Genomic DNA, 17468 nt, shown 5'->3' on the forward strand with positions numbered 1-17468 from the left:
TGTCCATATTCCCTGTGGCAGGTTTTTTTTGTTGTTGTTTTTTGTTTTTTTTTTTGGCAAAAGGACCCAAAGTTTGCATGGGAAAAGAGAGGAGAAGGTTAATAGCAATGTAGAGGCCACAAACCTGAGGCCTTGACTTGTCCAAGTTGATGCCCATGTAACCCAGCATGGTGGCAGGAGTGCAGAGAAACAGGTGTGACCCAGAGGCTGGGAGGACATGCAAAAAAAAGGTGGACAGCCTGAGCCTCCCACTCAGGAAGAGATCCCCCAGGAACTCACAGGAGTGCATTTTCCTCAAGCAGAACCTAAGGGGTGCCTTAGAGGTGCCTCACCTCTGAGGACTCCACCACTCTGAATACCAGTCATTCTCTTTTCCTTTGACAAGGGAATGCTGAGGTGTGCTGCCAGCCACCCCTTCTCCGGCACCTCACATCGCTGTGCTCATTAGATTTCTGGTCCTTCCTGTCCTGTCTCCCTCCTATCTGTCAAAGTCGGGCCTAGAAGGGTGTTCGAATTCCACATGAACGATCAGCAATGACCATGCAGGGAAGAGCCCTTCTTTTATTTTTATTTTTTTAATTTTATTTACTTATTTATTATTTTATTTATTTTTATTTTTTAGTCGTAGTTGGACCCAACACCTTTTATTTTATTTATTTATCTTTATGTGGTGCTGAGGATCGAACCCGGGGCCTCGCACGTGCGAGGCAAGCGCTCTACCGCTGAGCCACAACCCCAGCCCCAAGAGCCCTTCTTTTGACTGCTTGGAGAAATGGTTTCCTTTCCAGGTTTTTTTTTTTTTTTTTGGAACAAGGGACTGAGGCTGCAGAGAGGCCCAGGGGCTCCCATGGGTGACCACTGGTTGTGACATCCCCCTGGTGTGGTGTCCTGAGTCTATTGCCATCGGCTTTTATATCTGTCTTCTGGTGACGAGCTCATTCAGCGTGTGGGTCATTTCCGTAGGTCATTTCTGATGGGTCCCCTGCATCCAGTAGACCTGCAGGGAAATCTGGAGCTGTGTTGTCCGTCTTGGTGGAGGTAACATCGGCGACACTGACAGGCAGGCACCACGGCTGTTTTCATTCCCAGATAAAGGAGCTGACAGGTTAACAGACAGAGCCAAGGTCAAGTGCGTGGTGCTAGCCTGTGACAGACAGGATTTGGACTCACGGATCTGGCTCCAGACTCATCCTCTTCACCTTCACGTTGTAATGAGGCTGAGGCAGTCCGAGGGTTCCCCCCCACCTTATCTCATCTGATAATGGGGTGCTTGCGATTACTCTCTTTCACTGACCAGCCGGGAGGAGCAGGAGGAGCCAGGTGGGAGGTTAGAACAGGCCCCTGAGACCTTTCTTAGCACCTGCTCCCCTGCCTCAGTGGCATTTGCTGGTGACGGGAATGAGCAAGGGGAGGGAAGCCGTCCCGACTGCAGCCTAACGAACCCCACGGTTGCATCTTGTCTGCATTTGGTAAGTTAATTCATTTTCCAGACAACCACAGACTAGCATCCCTGCCTCCTCAAGTGTGCCCCTCCCTCGGGGGGTCCTGATGTCTGCCCTGTGGCCGTTTGGAGCACCAGGCCATGGCAGGGCCAGAGAAGGAGAAGGGACTGGACTGGCTAGGACCAGAGGCCAGTCGTGAGGACAGGGCTGCCTCCCTCCGCGCCCCCCCCCCGCCCCCCCTAGGCTGGCTGGCTCTGCGGCTGGGGCAGGCGCATGAAATCTGAACTCTGGAGGGAAATTTACTGCACAATAAAGGAAGAATGGCCCGCTTTGGGGACAATTAAAGCCACATTACTGTGGAATTACAGAGGACGCCTGGGGAATTAGCCACATTCAAAGCAGCCAGAAGCGCCAGGGCCAAGAAATGCGGGGCGTTCACACATGGGCTTTCCCCTGCCCCCGACTTGTACAAGGAACCTGTCTGGTTCCCAAACCGCCCCCCCCCCCAATTTCAGGGCCAGGAAAAACATTTCCAAAGACTACCTGAGAGGAGCTATTGTCATAAGATAACCGCACCAAGCCCAGCTTGTGCCTTAAATACTTCTATTCTGGTTACAAAACCAACAAGTCACGGGGCAGAGGTCTAGTGGGCAGGACTCAACCTCACCGTTGGCCCCTGGGAGAGACATGTGCCAGGAGTCAGCTGGTGCCGGGTGGGGTTCCAATCCCGGTTACTCCTGTGAGCTCAGCTGGGGCCTCCATGTCTTCATCTGTAAAATGGGGATAACAAAACCTTCCCCATCTGGTGTTTGTGAGCAACGTTGAGTGGATAAGTAGAATATGATATTAGGCCCCAGTGAATTCATATTTTTTTTTTGGCTTCCTTTAGTGGAATGAAAGCACAGTTGGAACTTCATATTCATGGCTTTTTTTAAAAAAAAATATTTTATTTATTTATTTTAATTTTCGGTGGACACAACATTTTTATTTTATTTTTATGTGGTGCTGAGGATCAAACCCAGCGCCCCGCGCATGCCAGGTGAGCATGCTACCGCTTGAGCCACATCCCCAGCCACATAGCCATGGCTTTTAAGCCAAAAGATTTGACCAACATCAGGTCAAACATAGCCAGCCAAATAGTGGCATTATACTGAACATGTACACCCTTCTTGTCGTCATCACCTAGAGAATATACTATAACAACTATTTACCCAGCTTTTACATTGTATTAGGTATTATGATTACTTATAATACCTCATATTACAATTACTTACAATACCTAATACAGTATAATACCTAATACTTTAAATCACCTCTATAATATAAAGTACATGGGAGGATTGTGTTGTTGGTTATGTGCAGATGCTATACCATCTTACCTAAGGGACTGGGGCACCCACAGACTTTGAAATCCGTCGGGGGGTTCTGGAACCAATCCCTGGATACTGAAGGATGAGTATAAGGTCATAGCGTGAGGTGTTTAGAACTGCAGAAGGGTTAGTACTCAGTTTCCATCCCGGCTCCCAGGGTCTGGAAGAAGATCAGATTTTGTTTCTAAATCACAAAGTGGATGGCTGGAGCCATCTCAGGTCTGGGAGGTCCCTCATCAGGGACTCTTTCATGTACATCCTTCATTTATCTCTTTGGCACAGGATGGGACGTGGTATTTAAGGTGCAGGGTGGGGACTAGAGAGTCCTAGCCTCACAGAGAAGCAGGGAAGAGTAAAGGCCCCCCCGGAGCCTGGTGCACAGAGCCACTCTGGGCAAATCACCTGTTCCTGTTTTAGTGAGCAAAGTGAGCAGTGATGGCAGGTGTTAGCGGCTCCATCTTTTGAGTACTGCCCTCCATTCCCACCTCCCACTTTCTTCCTCACATGGCCCACCTCATCCTTCCCTCTCCAACCTTCTGCTGATCAGCAGGGCTGGAGGGACTTGAGGGTCTTTAGAACATCCGGGGAGGACTCCTGGTCTCTGTAGCCTCTTGGTGTTGAAACAGAGCAAGGCAGCAGAATGTCTTGGGTGACCAGTGAGCTAGGCATTCGGCCATGTTGCTCACCCTCAAAACAACTGGGAGGAGGAGGGTTGTGGGCTGACTTGCCACAGGCTCCCCTTTCCCGTAAGGATCAGGGTAACTGATCCTTACCCTCAGCAAGAGGGTTCTTGCTGAGCCTCTGGGTTGACATACCATCCCTGAATCCAGGAAAGAGATGTTCCAAATACTCAAGAATGAGTACTTCCTGGCTGCAGCCCAACGCAGAGGTACCAGCTGCAGTGAGTTGTATTGGTGCCGGTCTGCAGATCAGTTGACCTTGAAGCCTTTGAAACCCTGAAACATTTTGGGCTGGTATTCTGGCTAAAATCACGGCTACCTCTCTGTCACTGCATTGCCCCAAAGGCCATTCAGAAGATGGCAGAAGCAGAGTCACTGACTGTCTCTCCAGGAAGAAGAGTTTATCTTTTCTGCCATCATGGATAACTTAGAACACTATTCTAGAAAGATTGTCTTAGTTTTATTTTTACAGGACTGGAGATTGAACCCAGGGCCTTGTGCACATTAAGCAAGTGCTCTACCACTGAGCTACACCCCCAGCCCTTTTTATTTTTATTTATTTATTTATTTATTTTTTTGAGACAGGGTCTTGCTCAGTTGCCGAAGCTGGCCACAACTTGCCATCCTCCTGTCTCAGCTTCCCAAGTTGCTGGGATAATAGGTGGGAGCCTGTATTCACTGTGCCTGGGTCAGAAGGGCTATTTGGATTTGTTTTCTACACATCCGTCCCCCACATTTGCCTCAGGGAAGTTCTCCCGTCTACTTTCCACGTGCACAGTCCCTATCCAGAGGACCCAGGGTTATTTGCACCCCCGACTTCCCGTCACTAACTTCTGTGTCAGAATGTTCCGAGGGCCAGTCCTAACCTCAAACTTGGAGGTATCTCCCAGCCCCAGGAGGGACAGGCTCTCTTTGAAAGCTCCCTGAGTTGCAAAGAATTATATCAGTCTGTTTCTACCTCCTCCCCAGAGCTGGAATCTCCTTGTTCTTTTCCTTGAATGCCTTCAGGGACGGCAAGGTCACTATCTCCCAGGGGTGGCCCTCGGTCACCAGCTCCCTCGGTCAGTTGGAATCTGCTGTCCCCTGTCATTCCCTCTGTGCTGTGGTGGGCCACTTGTGTTCTTCTGCAGTATGATTTTTAATTAAGGTCTTTCATAGTAATCTCAAAAATAGTTTACCGATCTCTAAATAAATTATACCTAATTGGTTTGATTAAAAGAACTGGATTGAGAGTTGGGGTTCAGATTTTGATCAGTTCCAACACAAAACATGCCCAGATGAAAACAGTCTTTGGGTAAAGATTTGGGGCCACTCAGATCATACCTGCCTTCCTTCTGCTTGTACCCCTACCATGTAGAGGTCTTTGCATGTGAAGTCAGGGGTCCTTGCATGGAAAGTTGTGGTGTGGTCGGGAATAACAGGGGTCTTAGAAGCAGGGGGATGGCAGAGAGGTGATCTGCTTCTCAGTCGTGAAAATGGTATCATACAGCAGGGGGTACATTTGGGGGGTCATTTGACAATTGGCATCCTTTGCCTTCTCTCATAGGACCCCATGGCCTCCAGCACAGGGCTTCTGTTCTCTTCAGTAGTGGACAAACAGAAGTGAATAGGGACAGACAGGTTGACACTAACCAAACAAGAATTGAAGACTCAGACAGCCCTTTGAATAAAAAAAAACAAAAACAAAAACAAAAAAAAAACCAAAAAAAACAACTCAAACAGGACTCTGCCCTCCTGGGCCTGTTGAATTAAGGAACCTTTTAACCTCTTCCGGGACCCACAGGTGCTGAGAAAATTAGAGTTGCCTTTGATAAAATCTGTCACGTTGAAGTGTTTGATAGGGATCTAGGTTCTGTTGGAGTTAAGATTGCAATACGACCCTGGGGGCATATTCTAAAAATTGTTCATTGCAATTCACATTTACACGGGAGTGCTGTATTTTCATCTGTGAAATCTGGCAATCCCAGTTGGGAGAGTGAATTAGGAAAAAAACGAGAAGAAACGTGGGTGTTGACCCAGAATGGCTCTTGGGACCCCAGTTTCAGCCAGTCCCCTCCGTGAGCAGGGACCTGCGTGGTTGGGGCTTGCAGGGCTCCACGTGCAGTCTGGAGTCCGAGGGTGGTATAGGCTTCTCTCCGGAGCTTCCAACTCAAGTCAAGGTTAACCAGAGAGTCATTAAATAAGCAGTCAAACAGAAGGATGCAGGCCCCCCCACCCCGCCCCCGTGGTGGCAGATGAACAGAGGGGAAGGTGTCCCCATATCACAGGATCACAGGCTTCCCAGGCTGATGTGGGGAGAACAGAGTGACTGCAAGTCATTAAGCCCCTCCCCACCAGCAACCCCTCCCCCACGGCTGCTGGATCCCGCCTTGGATCTCCGGCCTGGCATGTGCCAGCCTTGGTGATGGGACCCATTACAGATGGGAAATGACTCCAGGGAGCCGGGAGCCAGGCTTGGCCAGCTCTGCTGGCAAGTCAGCCCTCATATGTTGGTTGCAGAAAGCTCAGGGAGTATGCGCAGCACCTCTGGGGAGAGCCATTGGAAAGAAGCCCCTGGTGCTGCAAACAGGCATCTGGCGGAGCCCACGAGTCACAAGGCAAAGAGGATTTCGTGGCAACAAAGCTGTGGGGGGGAGCTCTGCCCAGACAACCCCTTCTCTGAAAATCGTGTCTTCAGGAAGGAATTCTGGCAGCCCCAGGGTGGTGGTGGTAGCGATGGGGATCATCAACTTCTCTCTGCCTTAGACCATCCCCCTGACCCCTTGCTGGCCAGAAGAGCCCTGAGTTACCAGGTGAGGAGTTAATCACACTATCACCAGGTCCTCGTGTTTCTCATGTCTTTTGCGACCACAGGACGATCTGGGAGACCTTAGCAGGCTACACCAGCCCCGAGCCCTTGTGTTTCTCCTTCAGGGAACAACATCCATCCTCCCTGTTCCATGTGGATGGGAGTGGGGTAGGGTGTTTACATGGGGCCCTGTTATGAGGAAGAAGCAAGACCCCTGGGAGTCTCTGCACCTCCATTTTGAGACCATTTGCACCCTTGAGGGCGAGGGAGTTTGCATCTTGAAGGAAGTGGGCAGCCACAGAAGGTTCCAGAACATGGCAGTCACAAGATGAGAGGAAGGTTGGAAGAGGGATTGGGGTGGAGGGCCACTTGGAGGTGGGGAAGACTTAGAGTTGGGAATGCCATGTAGCGGGGGATGGTAGGGGCTAAGGCTTGACTCCCTGAGGGAGGTGTCAAGCCAGGGTGAGGCCCACTCTCTCGGCCCACCCAGCTGTCTGGGGCCAGGGCTCTGGAGAGGGAGGATCTGAGGAACTCTGCAGACCACGAATCGGTGACTGGCTGGTGCTTACCAAAGCCTCCTTGGCATTTCCTCCACAGAGAGGGGCCTCCCCGCGGAGCCAGGAGGAGGATGTTTGTGCGGGAAGGCCTGCGCTGTCCTCAGCGAAGGGCCTGGGAGATGTTAGTTAGGAGGGGATGGCTTGGAAGCCGTAGGGGGAGGCGTAGCAGCCAAAAAAGGGCAGGGGAAAGAAAAGGCTAAGATGTTTACAGAGGGGGAAAAAAAAAAGAGTCAGTGGAAAAAATGATGATGATGAGGTCAAGAAGATTTGGGAGATGGCCCCGCAGTCAACTAGGGGAGGGGACGGTGGCCCCACACAGGGGGAGAAAGAGCCACAAGGCCTCGGCGGTGCTCTCTGGACCCTCTAACCCCCATACCTTAATCCTGTCTGTGGCCCTGGTCCCAGCCCAGAGAAACGCGCCGCCTTCCCACCCTGTAGCTGGGTCCCCATTGGTCAGTGGGTCTCTCTGACCAGTGGGAGCTCACTTTTCTGGTGGAAGAAGGAGCCGGGGCTTGCCAGACTTGGACTTATCTTTCCCCCACCCCAGTCCTTTCTCCAGATGCTCCCGGAGAGCCCAGCTGGGTAAGGGGCCCAGGCTCCCCTCCCCTCAGCCCCTTTTGTCTGCCCTCTGGAGTTGGGCCGTTCCCAAGCCCCACAGGTGTGAAGAACTTGTTACTGTCGTGTTTGTTCAGCCCTATTAGTGGCCTGAAGGACTGTTGACAGAGGGCCCCTTTGTGATCAGACTTGGCTAAAGCTCTCTAAGCCCTCGACAAACACCGGCCACTTATCTCCAGGGACTTTATCAGAAACCATCTAAAGCCTGCCTTTGGCTGACTGTCGGCCTCCTCCTCCTCCGTGGTCCTCTCACTCAGGGGACTGGAGTTCCAAAGCATTTCCCACATTTTTTTTTCCCCCCTACCACCTTGATCCACCCCTGGTCCATTGTGTCTCCTGATCAAGGAGATAAAGTCCAGGTGGGGTTGGAAGTGGCCTGGGATTTTTTTTTTTTTTTTTTCAAATTGGAGCTTCAGAATAAATGGCTGTGGCCAGGCAGGCCTCCGGGCTCCTCAGAGGACTGACTTAGAGAGGAAGGGGAAGCCTCTCTGTGAGAACTTGGCCTTCAGGCTGACCAGGAGGGTCCCTGTTGGTCTCTGCGCTTCATGAAATCCTCCTCCAAGACCCCCCAGCCCTGTGCATGCCCCAAAGCAGGATACCCAAAAGCCTCAGGGGATACCTGAAACCTCAGATAGAACCAAGCCCTATATTTACTGTGTTTTTCCTGTACACACACACACACACCCATGATCAAGTTCACTTAATAAATGAGGCACAGTGAGAGATCAACAATAAAATCAATAGTGAAATAGAACAGATATAAAAGTGCACTGTAAAAAAAGTTAAGTGTTCCTTCTCTCTCTCAGAATATCTGTGCTGCCTTCGCTGTCTTGTGATGGCTTGAGGTGACAGACTTGAGGTGACTCGGTTCCTACATGATGAGATGAAGTGTGGGAGGTGACCTGGGCATTGTGATATAGGGTCCCGTGACTCTTGATCTTCTGATGATACGTCAGGAGGAGGGTCATCTGCTTGGGGGATCCTGGGTCCCTGAGCCGTGACGCTCTTTTGTAATCCCAGTTGATCACAGATAATTGAAATGTTGGAAACTCAAAACCTTGGATAAGGGGGGATTACTGCGCTCTGTTCATCAAAAGGGTTTCCTCCGCCTGCTACCCTGGAAGGAATCCTTTCTCTCCCAAAGACCCAGGGATTAATTCTGTCCAGTCCCCTTCCAAGTTACCAGCCTGTCCCCCTCCTGAAGCTGGCACCCAGTAAAGACCTGTCACTTCTACTGTCAGTAAGATGGAAGCCCACAGGATTCCCTCTCAAGTCCGTGGTATCATGGAGTCTCCTCTGTGATCCACCTAAGCCCAGGAGTGGTCTTACTGTCCCTTCTGTGGTCCCATCCCCTCTGCTCCGTCCCACCCTGTGACTCTTCACAATCTCATCATCTTCATCGCGGAAACCTTGAGCACTCCCCTCCCGCACTCCTGGATACCCTCCCCAGCACATCTGTGAATGTTCAGATTTGTTGTGAATGTTCAGATCTGTCCCCAGCCCTCCCAGGAGTTTTGGTTATCATGGAGACACAGGTTTTGGGGGAGCCAGAAAGATATCTTAAAGATCATCAGATCCAAATGTCTTCATCTTTTCAGATGTGAAGATGGAGGCTTGGAGGAGCCAGGTGGACTTTCCAAGGTCACACTCCTGGGGCTAGAGCTCAGTCCTCCCGAATCGTGCCCACCTCTCTTTCCTAGTGATGCTCTATGGCTGTGTGTGATGTGACTTTAGTAACAGTTATGTTCACCCAGGCTCTGCTTCTGTGTCACAAGCCCCTGGCTCTCAGGGCTCCAGGCATCCTCTTTGTCCCTCTGCATTCTCTAGAGTGGTGGTTCTCAAACTGTGTCCCTCAGGCCACCTGGGACTTTGTGAGATGTGCACAGTCTCACACCCCTATACAACCTGGGAAGAAGCTCTGGGGTTGGGCTCTGCACTTGGAGTCTTAGCAGACAGTTCCGGAGAACCTGTGCACCAGCTTTGAGAAGCATCCTTTGGCTGGGCCTGGGGGTGCTGCTTGAATTGGAAACCACATCTGGAGAGAAGGCAGAAGGGGCCATAATCTATTTTAGCCAGAGCCAAGTACAGCCACACAGCAGCTGTGCTTCTGCCTCAGAGCCTGGCGCCTCAAAGGGGCTCCATTAATATTTGTTGAATGAAGAAATGAATGAGCCGTTAGGCAGAAGTAGGTTCTGGTAGGGGTGCCCTTCCTTGGTGGCCCCCTCTCCTGTCTGGAGATACCACTACTTTCCTCCTGAATTGGCTGAGACCCCTGAGAGTTCCATAGAACATTCTCCTGTCGTCTGGATTGTCCTGCCCAGTGTGGACAGTTGATTCTTCTTTCACACAATCAAGTTGCCCCATTCGTGGGGACCTTTGCTGATGGTTTATAAAATTGAACTTGAAACAAGGCTGCCCCAAATTATTGCAGACCCTAGAGCCTTAACTGGAACCCAAAGACTCCATGCATGTCCTCTTAGTAAACAACCTTTTGGACTCACTCGTGGCTGCTCACCATGGCTTGTATCTGGCCAATTGACATTTCTAGTGACAAGTTCTAGCCACCTTTGTGAGTGGTGGCTTTGGAGTGACAGTGGCAGCAGCGTTAGCCACACCTGGGAACCTGCAAAGACTCTGTCCTGCTCCCTGTTAGAGCTCCTTGTGTAGTTCCTGGAATATGGTGGGTGCTCAGTACATATGTGTTGACTACACAAATCCATCCACCTGCCATTGGATTTGCCAATGATAAAGTGAAACCTATAGTCTGGGCTTTGATTGTTTTATACATTTATCTATGTTCACGATCTCTTCTCTTAGGCCCAGCTCACCTGTAGATACAAAAGGCTGTGGTTTCCAGAAATGCCTGGGCCCATCGTGCCTCAGCCCCTCTCTCTTGAGAGTCCAGTGAGGGTGATATCCGGGTGCTGCCGGGAACCAGGTGTGTGGGCTCTGTGGTTGCTCAGCCCAGCCATTTCAGGAGATGCTGAAATCTGGCCTCAGAAGGACACTTACTGGACATGGAACACTTAAAATTTATAAACAAAAGGCAGACGATTTCTAAATAAATAGTGCACCAAATAGAGAGCAAAGTCATAAATAAAAGGAAATACAAGCGACCTCAAACTCTTAAAAATAGCTCTCAAATATTTTTATGACTCTGTACCAATTGTTTAAGGAGAAGTTTCTTATGAAACCAGACCTCTGTCCATTGTCCTCTTTGCAGACTGCCCACCATGAACTCCCTTCTCTGCCCACCCCCTGCAGGGCTCTCTCTCCACACAGTGGGTTCTGTTCTGTTTGGTTCCATTGGTCTACACTGGCCTGCAGACCAGGAGTATTGATGTCATGGGGGGAGGGGGGGGCTTGGGAGAATGCATCTAGACAGAGCCCCAGGCGACCCCTGCGCAAGTGACATTGGAGCAGTGCTGGCAGAATGTTCCATCTGGGCTCTGACTCTCTTCTCAGGTCCTGTCCTCGTCACCTTCTTCCAAAAGAGCCCAGCAGATGGACATCCCTGTTGGTCCCGATAGTTCTGCTCAAAGCTAGAAATCCTAGATCTTTCCTGGATCCTTCTCCCCTTTGAGATGGTAACATCCCAAGGACAGGACTCTGTCTGGCTTGGTGCTGTCACACCAGCACTCCAGATGTAATTAGCAAAGGAACCAGTAGGGGAAATAGCACCATGCATCCCTGCATGTGCTGGGCACGCCCAGCCTGCCCTTGTGCTCTGGAGATGTTGAAATGTGCCTCTAATCATGACAGATCCAGAGGGGAACTTACCTTCTTCCTGGCCAACGGGAAGCCCAGGGTTGGGGACTGGTCTTTGATACAAACTCCCCAGTCTGTGGATGGTGCTTTATATGGGTCGGTTATTTTGATCTGTTCAGCTATAGACACATAAGTCCAAAAATTCCCAATATACTGCATAAACAACATGAGGCAGCTTTCCTAAAAGAATTACCCTGGGAGGGAGAGAAGACAGAGATCCTGAGTGCTAAGAGGGCAGAGGGGGGATCCTGGGGTCAAGACCAGGGACAGAACCCCGAACCACACAAAGTTCAGGGAGGCAGGATCAGCGTCTCTGAGAGATACGGTCAGGAAATAGCTCAGTAGTGTCTGCTGAACACTTTCTGGGCCTGGGGTGATCTTGGGTGGGGCTTGGAGGTTAGTTTATCTGGGTCTTTTGGGGAGGACCAGCATCATCCAGCTAGGGTTTGCAGACTCAGTCTTTGTGCAAGATCTGTTTGGAGTCCTGGGTTGGAGTCGATGGCACTTAGATGTGTGTCCTTCCCCCTAAAGCTTCTCAGAACTACTTGAATGGATGGAAGTCAAACTGATGAGTTAAAACAGCAAGATGAGTTTAAAGCAGCAATTAAAAAAAAAAAATGTCGCTGGGTGCAGTGGCACATGTCTGTAATCCCAGCCGCTCTGGAGGCTGAGACAGGAGGATTGTGAGTTCAAAGCCATCCTCAGCAATGGTGAGGTGCTAAGCAACTCAGTGAGACCCTGTCTCCAAATAAAATACAAAATAGGACTGGGGATATGGTTCAGTGGTCGAGTGTCCCTGAGTTCAATTCCCAGTACCCTAAAACAAAAAAGTGTCACAAGATTATGCCTTATCAGGGTCTGGTCTAGGCAGTATGTTCTCTTTCTTAACCTGTCTGTCTACCTATTTACTTACCTTCCTACCTGCTAATCCATCCATCCACCAACCCATCTATCTATTGATCCACCAATTTATTCATCGATCCATCCATGTACCAATCCATCGATCCATCCATCCATTCATCACCCAGTCTTTCCATTCATTGATCCATCACTTCACCCATCCAGCTACCAATCCATCTGTCCATCTGTCCACCCCATCTACCCACCTGTCTATCTACCACCTCATCCCATTTATCTCTCCATCTTCTCTCTTGGACATTCTTTCTCTTCATTTGTACAACAAAAGTGTATCCAGGCTTGCTTTGTATTAGTGGCTGTCAGAGCAAACACCATGCCTGTCCTCAGCAAACCAACACAGCTGACAAGCACATTTGTCCCACTTTATCAAAGATGTGTAAATAGGAGGCTTCTCTGGCCCTCCCCCTATCAGGGAGAAGCCCCAGGACCGTTGAGAGTCATCCATCTCTGTTTGCCACACAGCTCACGGCAGAGGGGGGGCATGTAGCCTAGTGCCATGAAAAATGTGTTGGATGGAACTGACCTGAGGGGTGGTGAGGAGCTGAGCAATTGTAGTTTTGTAGAAGAGACTGAGAAAGGCTTAAGGAATCTTGGTCATAGATTTGTGTTATAGTAGGACTTAGAGGAACTTCTGCTGGGAGAGAAATATAGCACCCTATTCCTTGGTCCCCTCTCTGTGTCAGAGAGGGTTGGCACGCAGTTGGGAATCCCCCCTCGCCTACCACCCTATCCCTTCTTACGCCTTATGTCTGAAGTGTAGCCACACCTGGACCATCTTTGATGATCCTTGTGTGATAGCTGGAAGCGAGTCTCTCTGGGAAGCTGGGGGACCCCTGGGTAAGAGGCAGAGCCTCACTGGCCAGGCAGGACTCTGTCCTGGCCTGTGCTGGTCCTCAGGAGTTTCCCTGCGCCCCCCGCCCCGCCCCCTTCTCTCCCAGGTTGACCTCAGTTCTTACAAATTTGCCCTTTCCTTCCCGCCTTGAAATCTGATAATGAAACTAATACCCAATATTTTTGCCTCCGAGAGAAGCAGAAGATAAACAGGAAGGCACGAAGGATTAAGGTATCTCTCCAAGGCAGGAGCTGGGACAGGCCGGGGGGCGGATTGGGTGACACCTCTGGGTAGAGCAGAGGGATCCAGATGTGAGCCGCTTCGCCTGATGCATTTTTCCATTTGTGTAGAGAAAATAAAACAAAGAGAAAAGAAAACAAGCTGTAAAATACTTTGCAGAAGTCTGAGCGTGGGCAATTGTCACTTGAAGTCCCTGACAGCTCCGAGAAGCAGGAGGGAAGGAGGGGACGCCCTGCTTTTTGAAGTTGGGCCTCAGAGCTCTCTTTTGTGTGACCAGTTGTTTGGGATGAACCTTTTGTTGGTGTGAGGTGTATATAGAAGAGAGATTCCAGCTCTGGCTTCCCCTTAGAAGCTCAGGAAGGTATCAGAGTCCCCAGGAGGGGCTCAGAAGTCCATTGATCCCCTCAGTGGACAGCTGGAGCCTCCTTTATACGGGAGGACACAGGATGAAATCAGCCTCCAAAAAGGAACCAAAAGATGCCACTCCAAGGCCTTTCTCAGTATTAAAGGCCAAAGGAAGTGAGATCCGGTGATTCTTCCACATCCCTGGCCCTGGACAGGTGTATCAGGCCCTGAGATGTCTGTGCTTTGTAGGATAGATCTAGATACTGGGCTGTGGTCCAGGCCTGCTTGTGACCTCCAGTGATCTGACACTTTGCTTTGGGGGCTGTGGATCAGCAGCTAGAAAACTGGGGCTCTCCATTCACTGGCTCCATAGTTGGTCACTTCATGTCCTTGAACAGCACCTTGCCCCCCTTATCTAGCTGAGTTAGACCAAAGAAATGATGAATGTACTTTAAGTGTGACCATCCCCCACGGGGAGGGCAGGGTACAAGCGTTCTTTCATTGCACCTGGTTGAACTAAGTTCTTGGGGACCACAGCTGAGGGACACTTGGGAAAGCTCTTTGGGGTGTGGGGGGGTGTCCTCTGATGGAATCTGGCCTCCAGCAGCTTTCACACTTCAGGGTGTAAGCTGTCTTAGCACTTCCTCCAAAAGCCATCCTCCGTCTCCTCTTGTTAATTGAGTGACCAGTGAGGGAGGGACGGGGGGTGGGGGGGTTGGGGGTGACTCTAGGAAGAGCATTTAAAGGAATGCATTATAACACCAGAGAAAAATTAAAGTGGCAATTTAAAAGCAAATCAGGAATAGAAATAACATATGAATAAGAAATGGGCCAAAATATTTGTATCATAGAAATGTTTTTAAATACAACGGTGAAAGAGCTCTAGACAGTGCGAAGAAAACCCCACCTTATTTGAAAACTGGGCAAATGGCATGAACAGGCAATGTGGGCGCACACTCAGGAAATATCAATAGACACTCAGAGAAATGCCCAGCCTCCCTTGTAATCAAAAACATGCAGATGAAAATCATGTGTGAGTTTCTTTTTTTCCCCCAGACAAATTGGCAAAGATTAAAGAAAAGAAGCATACTTATAACAAATGTGCATTGTCATTTTTCTCAAGGGTGTGGCGACACAAGAGCTGTCACATCCTGCTGTTGGGAGAGTGAGCCAGCACAGCCTTTCTTGACAGCAATTGGGCGATTTGGATCCAAAGTTAAAAACATATAGAACCAAAATTTTGACTCACAGTTCTGCCTTGAGAAATGTGTTTCAAGGTGGTTCAAGGTGATTACCATTGTGTTCGAAGGTGGTTACCATGGTGCCATTTTTTTTTTTTCTTTTTAAATTTTTTTGCAGTTCTAGGGATTAAACCCAGAGCCTTCCACATGCTAAGCAAGCGCCCTACCGCTGAACGGCAACCCAGGCCCTTTTTATTATATTTTTAGACAGGGCTTGCTAAGTGGCTGAGGGTGGCCTTAAACTTGCAATCCTCCTGCCTCAGCCTCTGAGCAGAGCTGCAGCTGGACGGGAGGCAGGACTGGCTGATTCAGAGCCCTTGAAGGCCATGATAAGTGATTTCAACTTGATCCTGATGGACATCCTCAGATTGGTGCTTAGGAATTCCTGCTCTGGTGACAGTCGTCCCTGGGTAGCCATAGAGAATCCCTGATGTGGAAACCAACATCCACAGATGCTCAAGTACCTAAAATGAAGTATCTACCCAGAACCTATACATATCTTCCTATATACTTTAAATCATCCCTAGATTACTTATCATACCAAACACAATGTGAACGGTTTGTAAATAGTTGTCATATTGTTTAGGGAATAATAATAAAAATAATGAAATAATAATTTCATTATAAAAATAGACATATAAAGTCAGTACATGTTCAGTACAGATGCTGTTTCCCCCCTTAATATTTTGGATCTATAACTTGTTGAATCCGGGGTTATAGGTCCTGCAGATCTGGAGGGCTGATTGACTGACTGTACCGTGGTAAAGGTCACCCAGAACCCTCAGCTCAGACAACAGGGCGGTGGGAGAACAGTGTAGAGAGGAGTGAACGAGGGAGGCGCTATTACATCCAAGTGGAGACTCCAGGCTTCAAGCTGGGAATAACCGTTTTTAAGTCAGGAGCACAGATGTGGTTAGAAGGGCAGAAGATGGTCTCAGAGGGCATCAGGGCTGGCAGGGGAAGGGTGTCAAGTCCTGAGTCGTGTGTAAGGAGGAGGTGGAAGGAAGCAAACCTGGCTGGGAGGAAGCCAGAGAGAACCAAGCCAAGGGTCCTCTGCAGGGATCCCAAGCCTAGGGATGGACAGGCCTTTACAAGATGGAAAGCCCACAGGGTTAATGTTGGGAGGGAAGACAGGGCACTGGGTCCTGGGGTCCTCTAGGGAATGGGAGCCTGCCGGCGTAGAAGCAGTGTATGAGTGTGCTCAGACTGTGGGGTTTAAACACATTTTTTCCTCCCACTTCTGGAGTCCGGAAGTCCAAGGTCAAGGTTGGTTTCACCTAAGGCCTCTCCCCTTGGCTTGCAGGTGGCTGCCTGTTCACATGTCCTTGCCTTCCTGGTACTGGGGATTAAACCCAGGGATACTTTCCTTCTGAATTACATCCTTAGCCTTTTTATTTTGAGACAGGGTCTTGCTAATTTGCCCAGGCTGGCCTCGAACTCGTGATCCTCCTGCCTCAGCCTGCTGAGTTGCTGGGATTACTGTTTGTGCACCACCGTGCATCTCAGCTGGTCCTTCCTTTGTGCACATACACCTCTTGAGTCTCTCAAGAGAGAAATTCCCTCTTCTTATAGGAATGCCTTGGAGTAGGGCCCCACCTAAGGGCCTCATTTTAATTCATTCACCTCTTTAAAGTCCCTGTCTTCAAACATAGTGAAACTCGGAGGTACTTGGGGTTAGGACTTCGACTCAAGAATTGGGTGGGAGCCTCAGCCCTGGAACCCTGAGGTGTTCAATCATATTGACCGGTGCAAACAAAGAAAGCCCCCCCCCCCCCCCCCCCGCGAGCTCCTGGGGCGAGACACTGCCTCCCAAGATCAACAGTGGAGATGAAGGGGGGAGTTGGGAACAGAGTCTCTCTGGGTCCCCTTGATGTCTGTCTCCGCAGCACCCTTGTTGGCTCACAGTCTCTGCCTGTCTTTCTTGCAGCCTGTAACTGCAACCTGCATGCCCGGCGCTGCCGCTTCAACATGGAGCTCTACAAGCTGTCTGGACGCAAGAGTGGGGGCGTCTGCCTGAACTGCCGCCACAACACCGCTGGCCGCCATTGTCACTACTGCAAGGAGGGCTACTACCGTGACATGGGCAAGCCCATCACCCACCGGAAGGCCTGCAAAGGTAGGCTGCGCTTGGAGGGGGGTGGGTGGGACAGAACTTAACCTCTTTCCTTTCTTTCTCCTTTGTGATTTCTTTTTTTTTCTGGTTTCCATACAGAGGAGTGTAGACTGAGGTCATCACACACACACACACACACACACACACACACACACACACACACACAGAGCCTCCCTGGTATTTGAAGGTGTAAGCCAAAACAAAGGGGCGATGGAGACATGGCTCAAAGGAGAATAAAGGAGAAGGTGTGATCCCCTAAGAGGGTGCAGGGCTGGCCCTCTGACGCCTCCCCCTCCTGAGCTTCTCCTCTGCACAGGTGTGCTGCATACCACAGGGACTCGAGTCAAGTTCGCCAGGCTTACCTTCGGGACAAAGGACCCTCTTTTCCCAAACTCACGCAGACGCAATTCTTTGGATGTGTGCGCATGGGCCCCCACCCCCTGTCACACACACACACATAGACACGCACAGTTGCAGCGAGGTCACAGTTTCAGGATCAGGGTCTCAGAAGGAACATTTAATCCATTTGCAAATAGCTTTACTTCTCAGGACAAAAAAG

The 17468-nt window shown here is 50.0% G+C and overlaps 1 protein-coding gene across 1 annotated transcript in view; it reads left to right on the forward strand.

Moving 5' to 3' along the window:
• The window catches only part of Ntn1 (netrin 1), a 174631-nt gene that overhangs the window by 94805 nt on the left and 62358 nt on the right, over positions 1-17468 (forward strand). The window contains exon 3 of the mRNA XM_076870712.1: positions 16724-16912. Within this exon, the coding sequence (XP_076726827.1) occupies positions 16724-16912 (189 nt within the window). The remainder of the gene's footprint in view (positions 1-16723; positions 16913-17468) is intronic.

This window comes from Callospermophilus lateralis, chromosome 11, assembly GCF_048772815.1.
Source record: "Callospermophilus lateralis isolate mCalLat2 chromosome 11, mCalLat2.hap1, whole genome shotgun sequence".
NCBI classification, from domain to species: Eukaryota; Metazoa; Chordata; class Mammalia; order Rodentia; family Sciuridae; genus Callospermophilus; species Callospermophilus lateralis.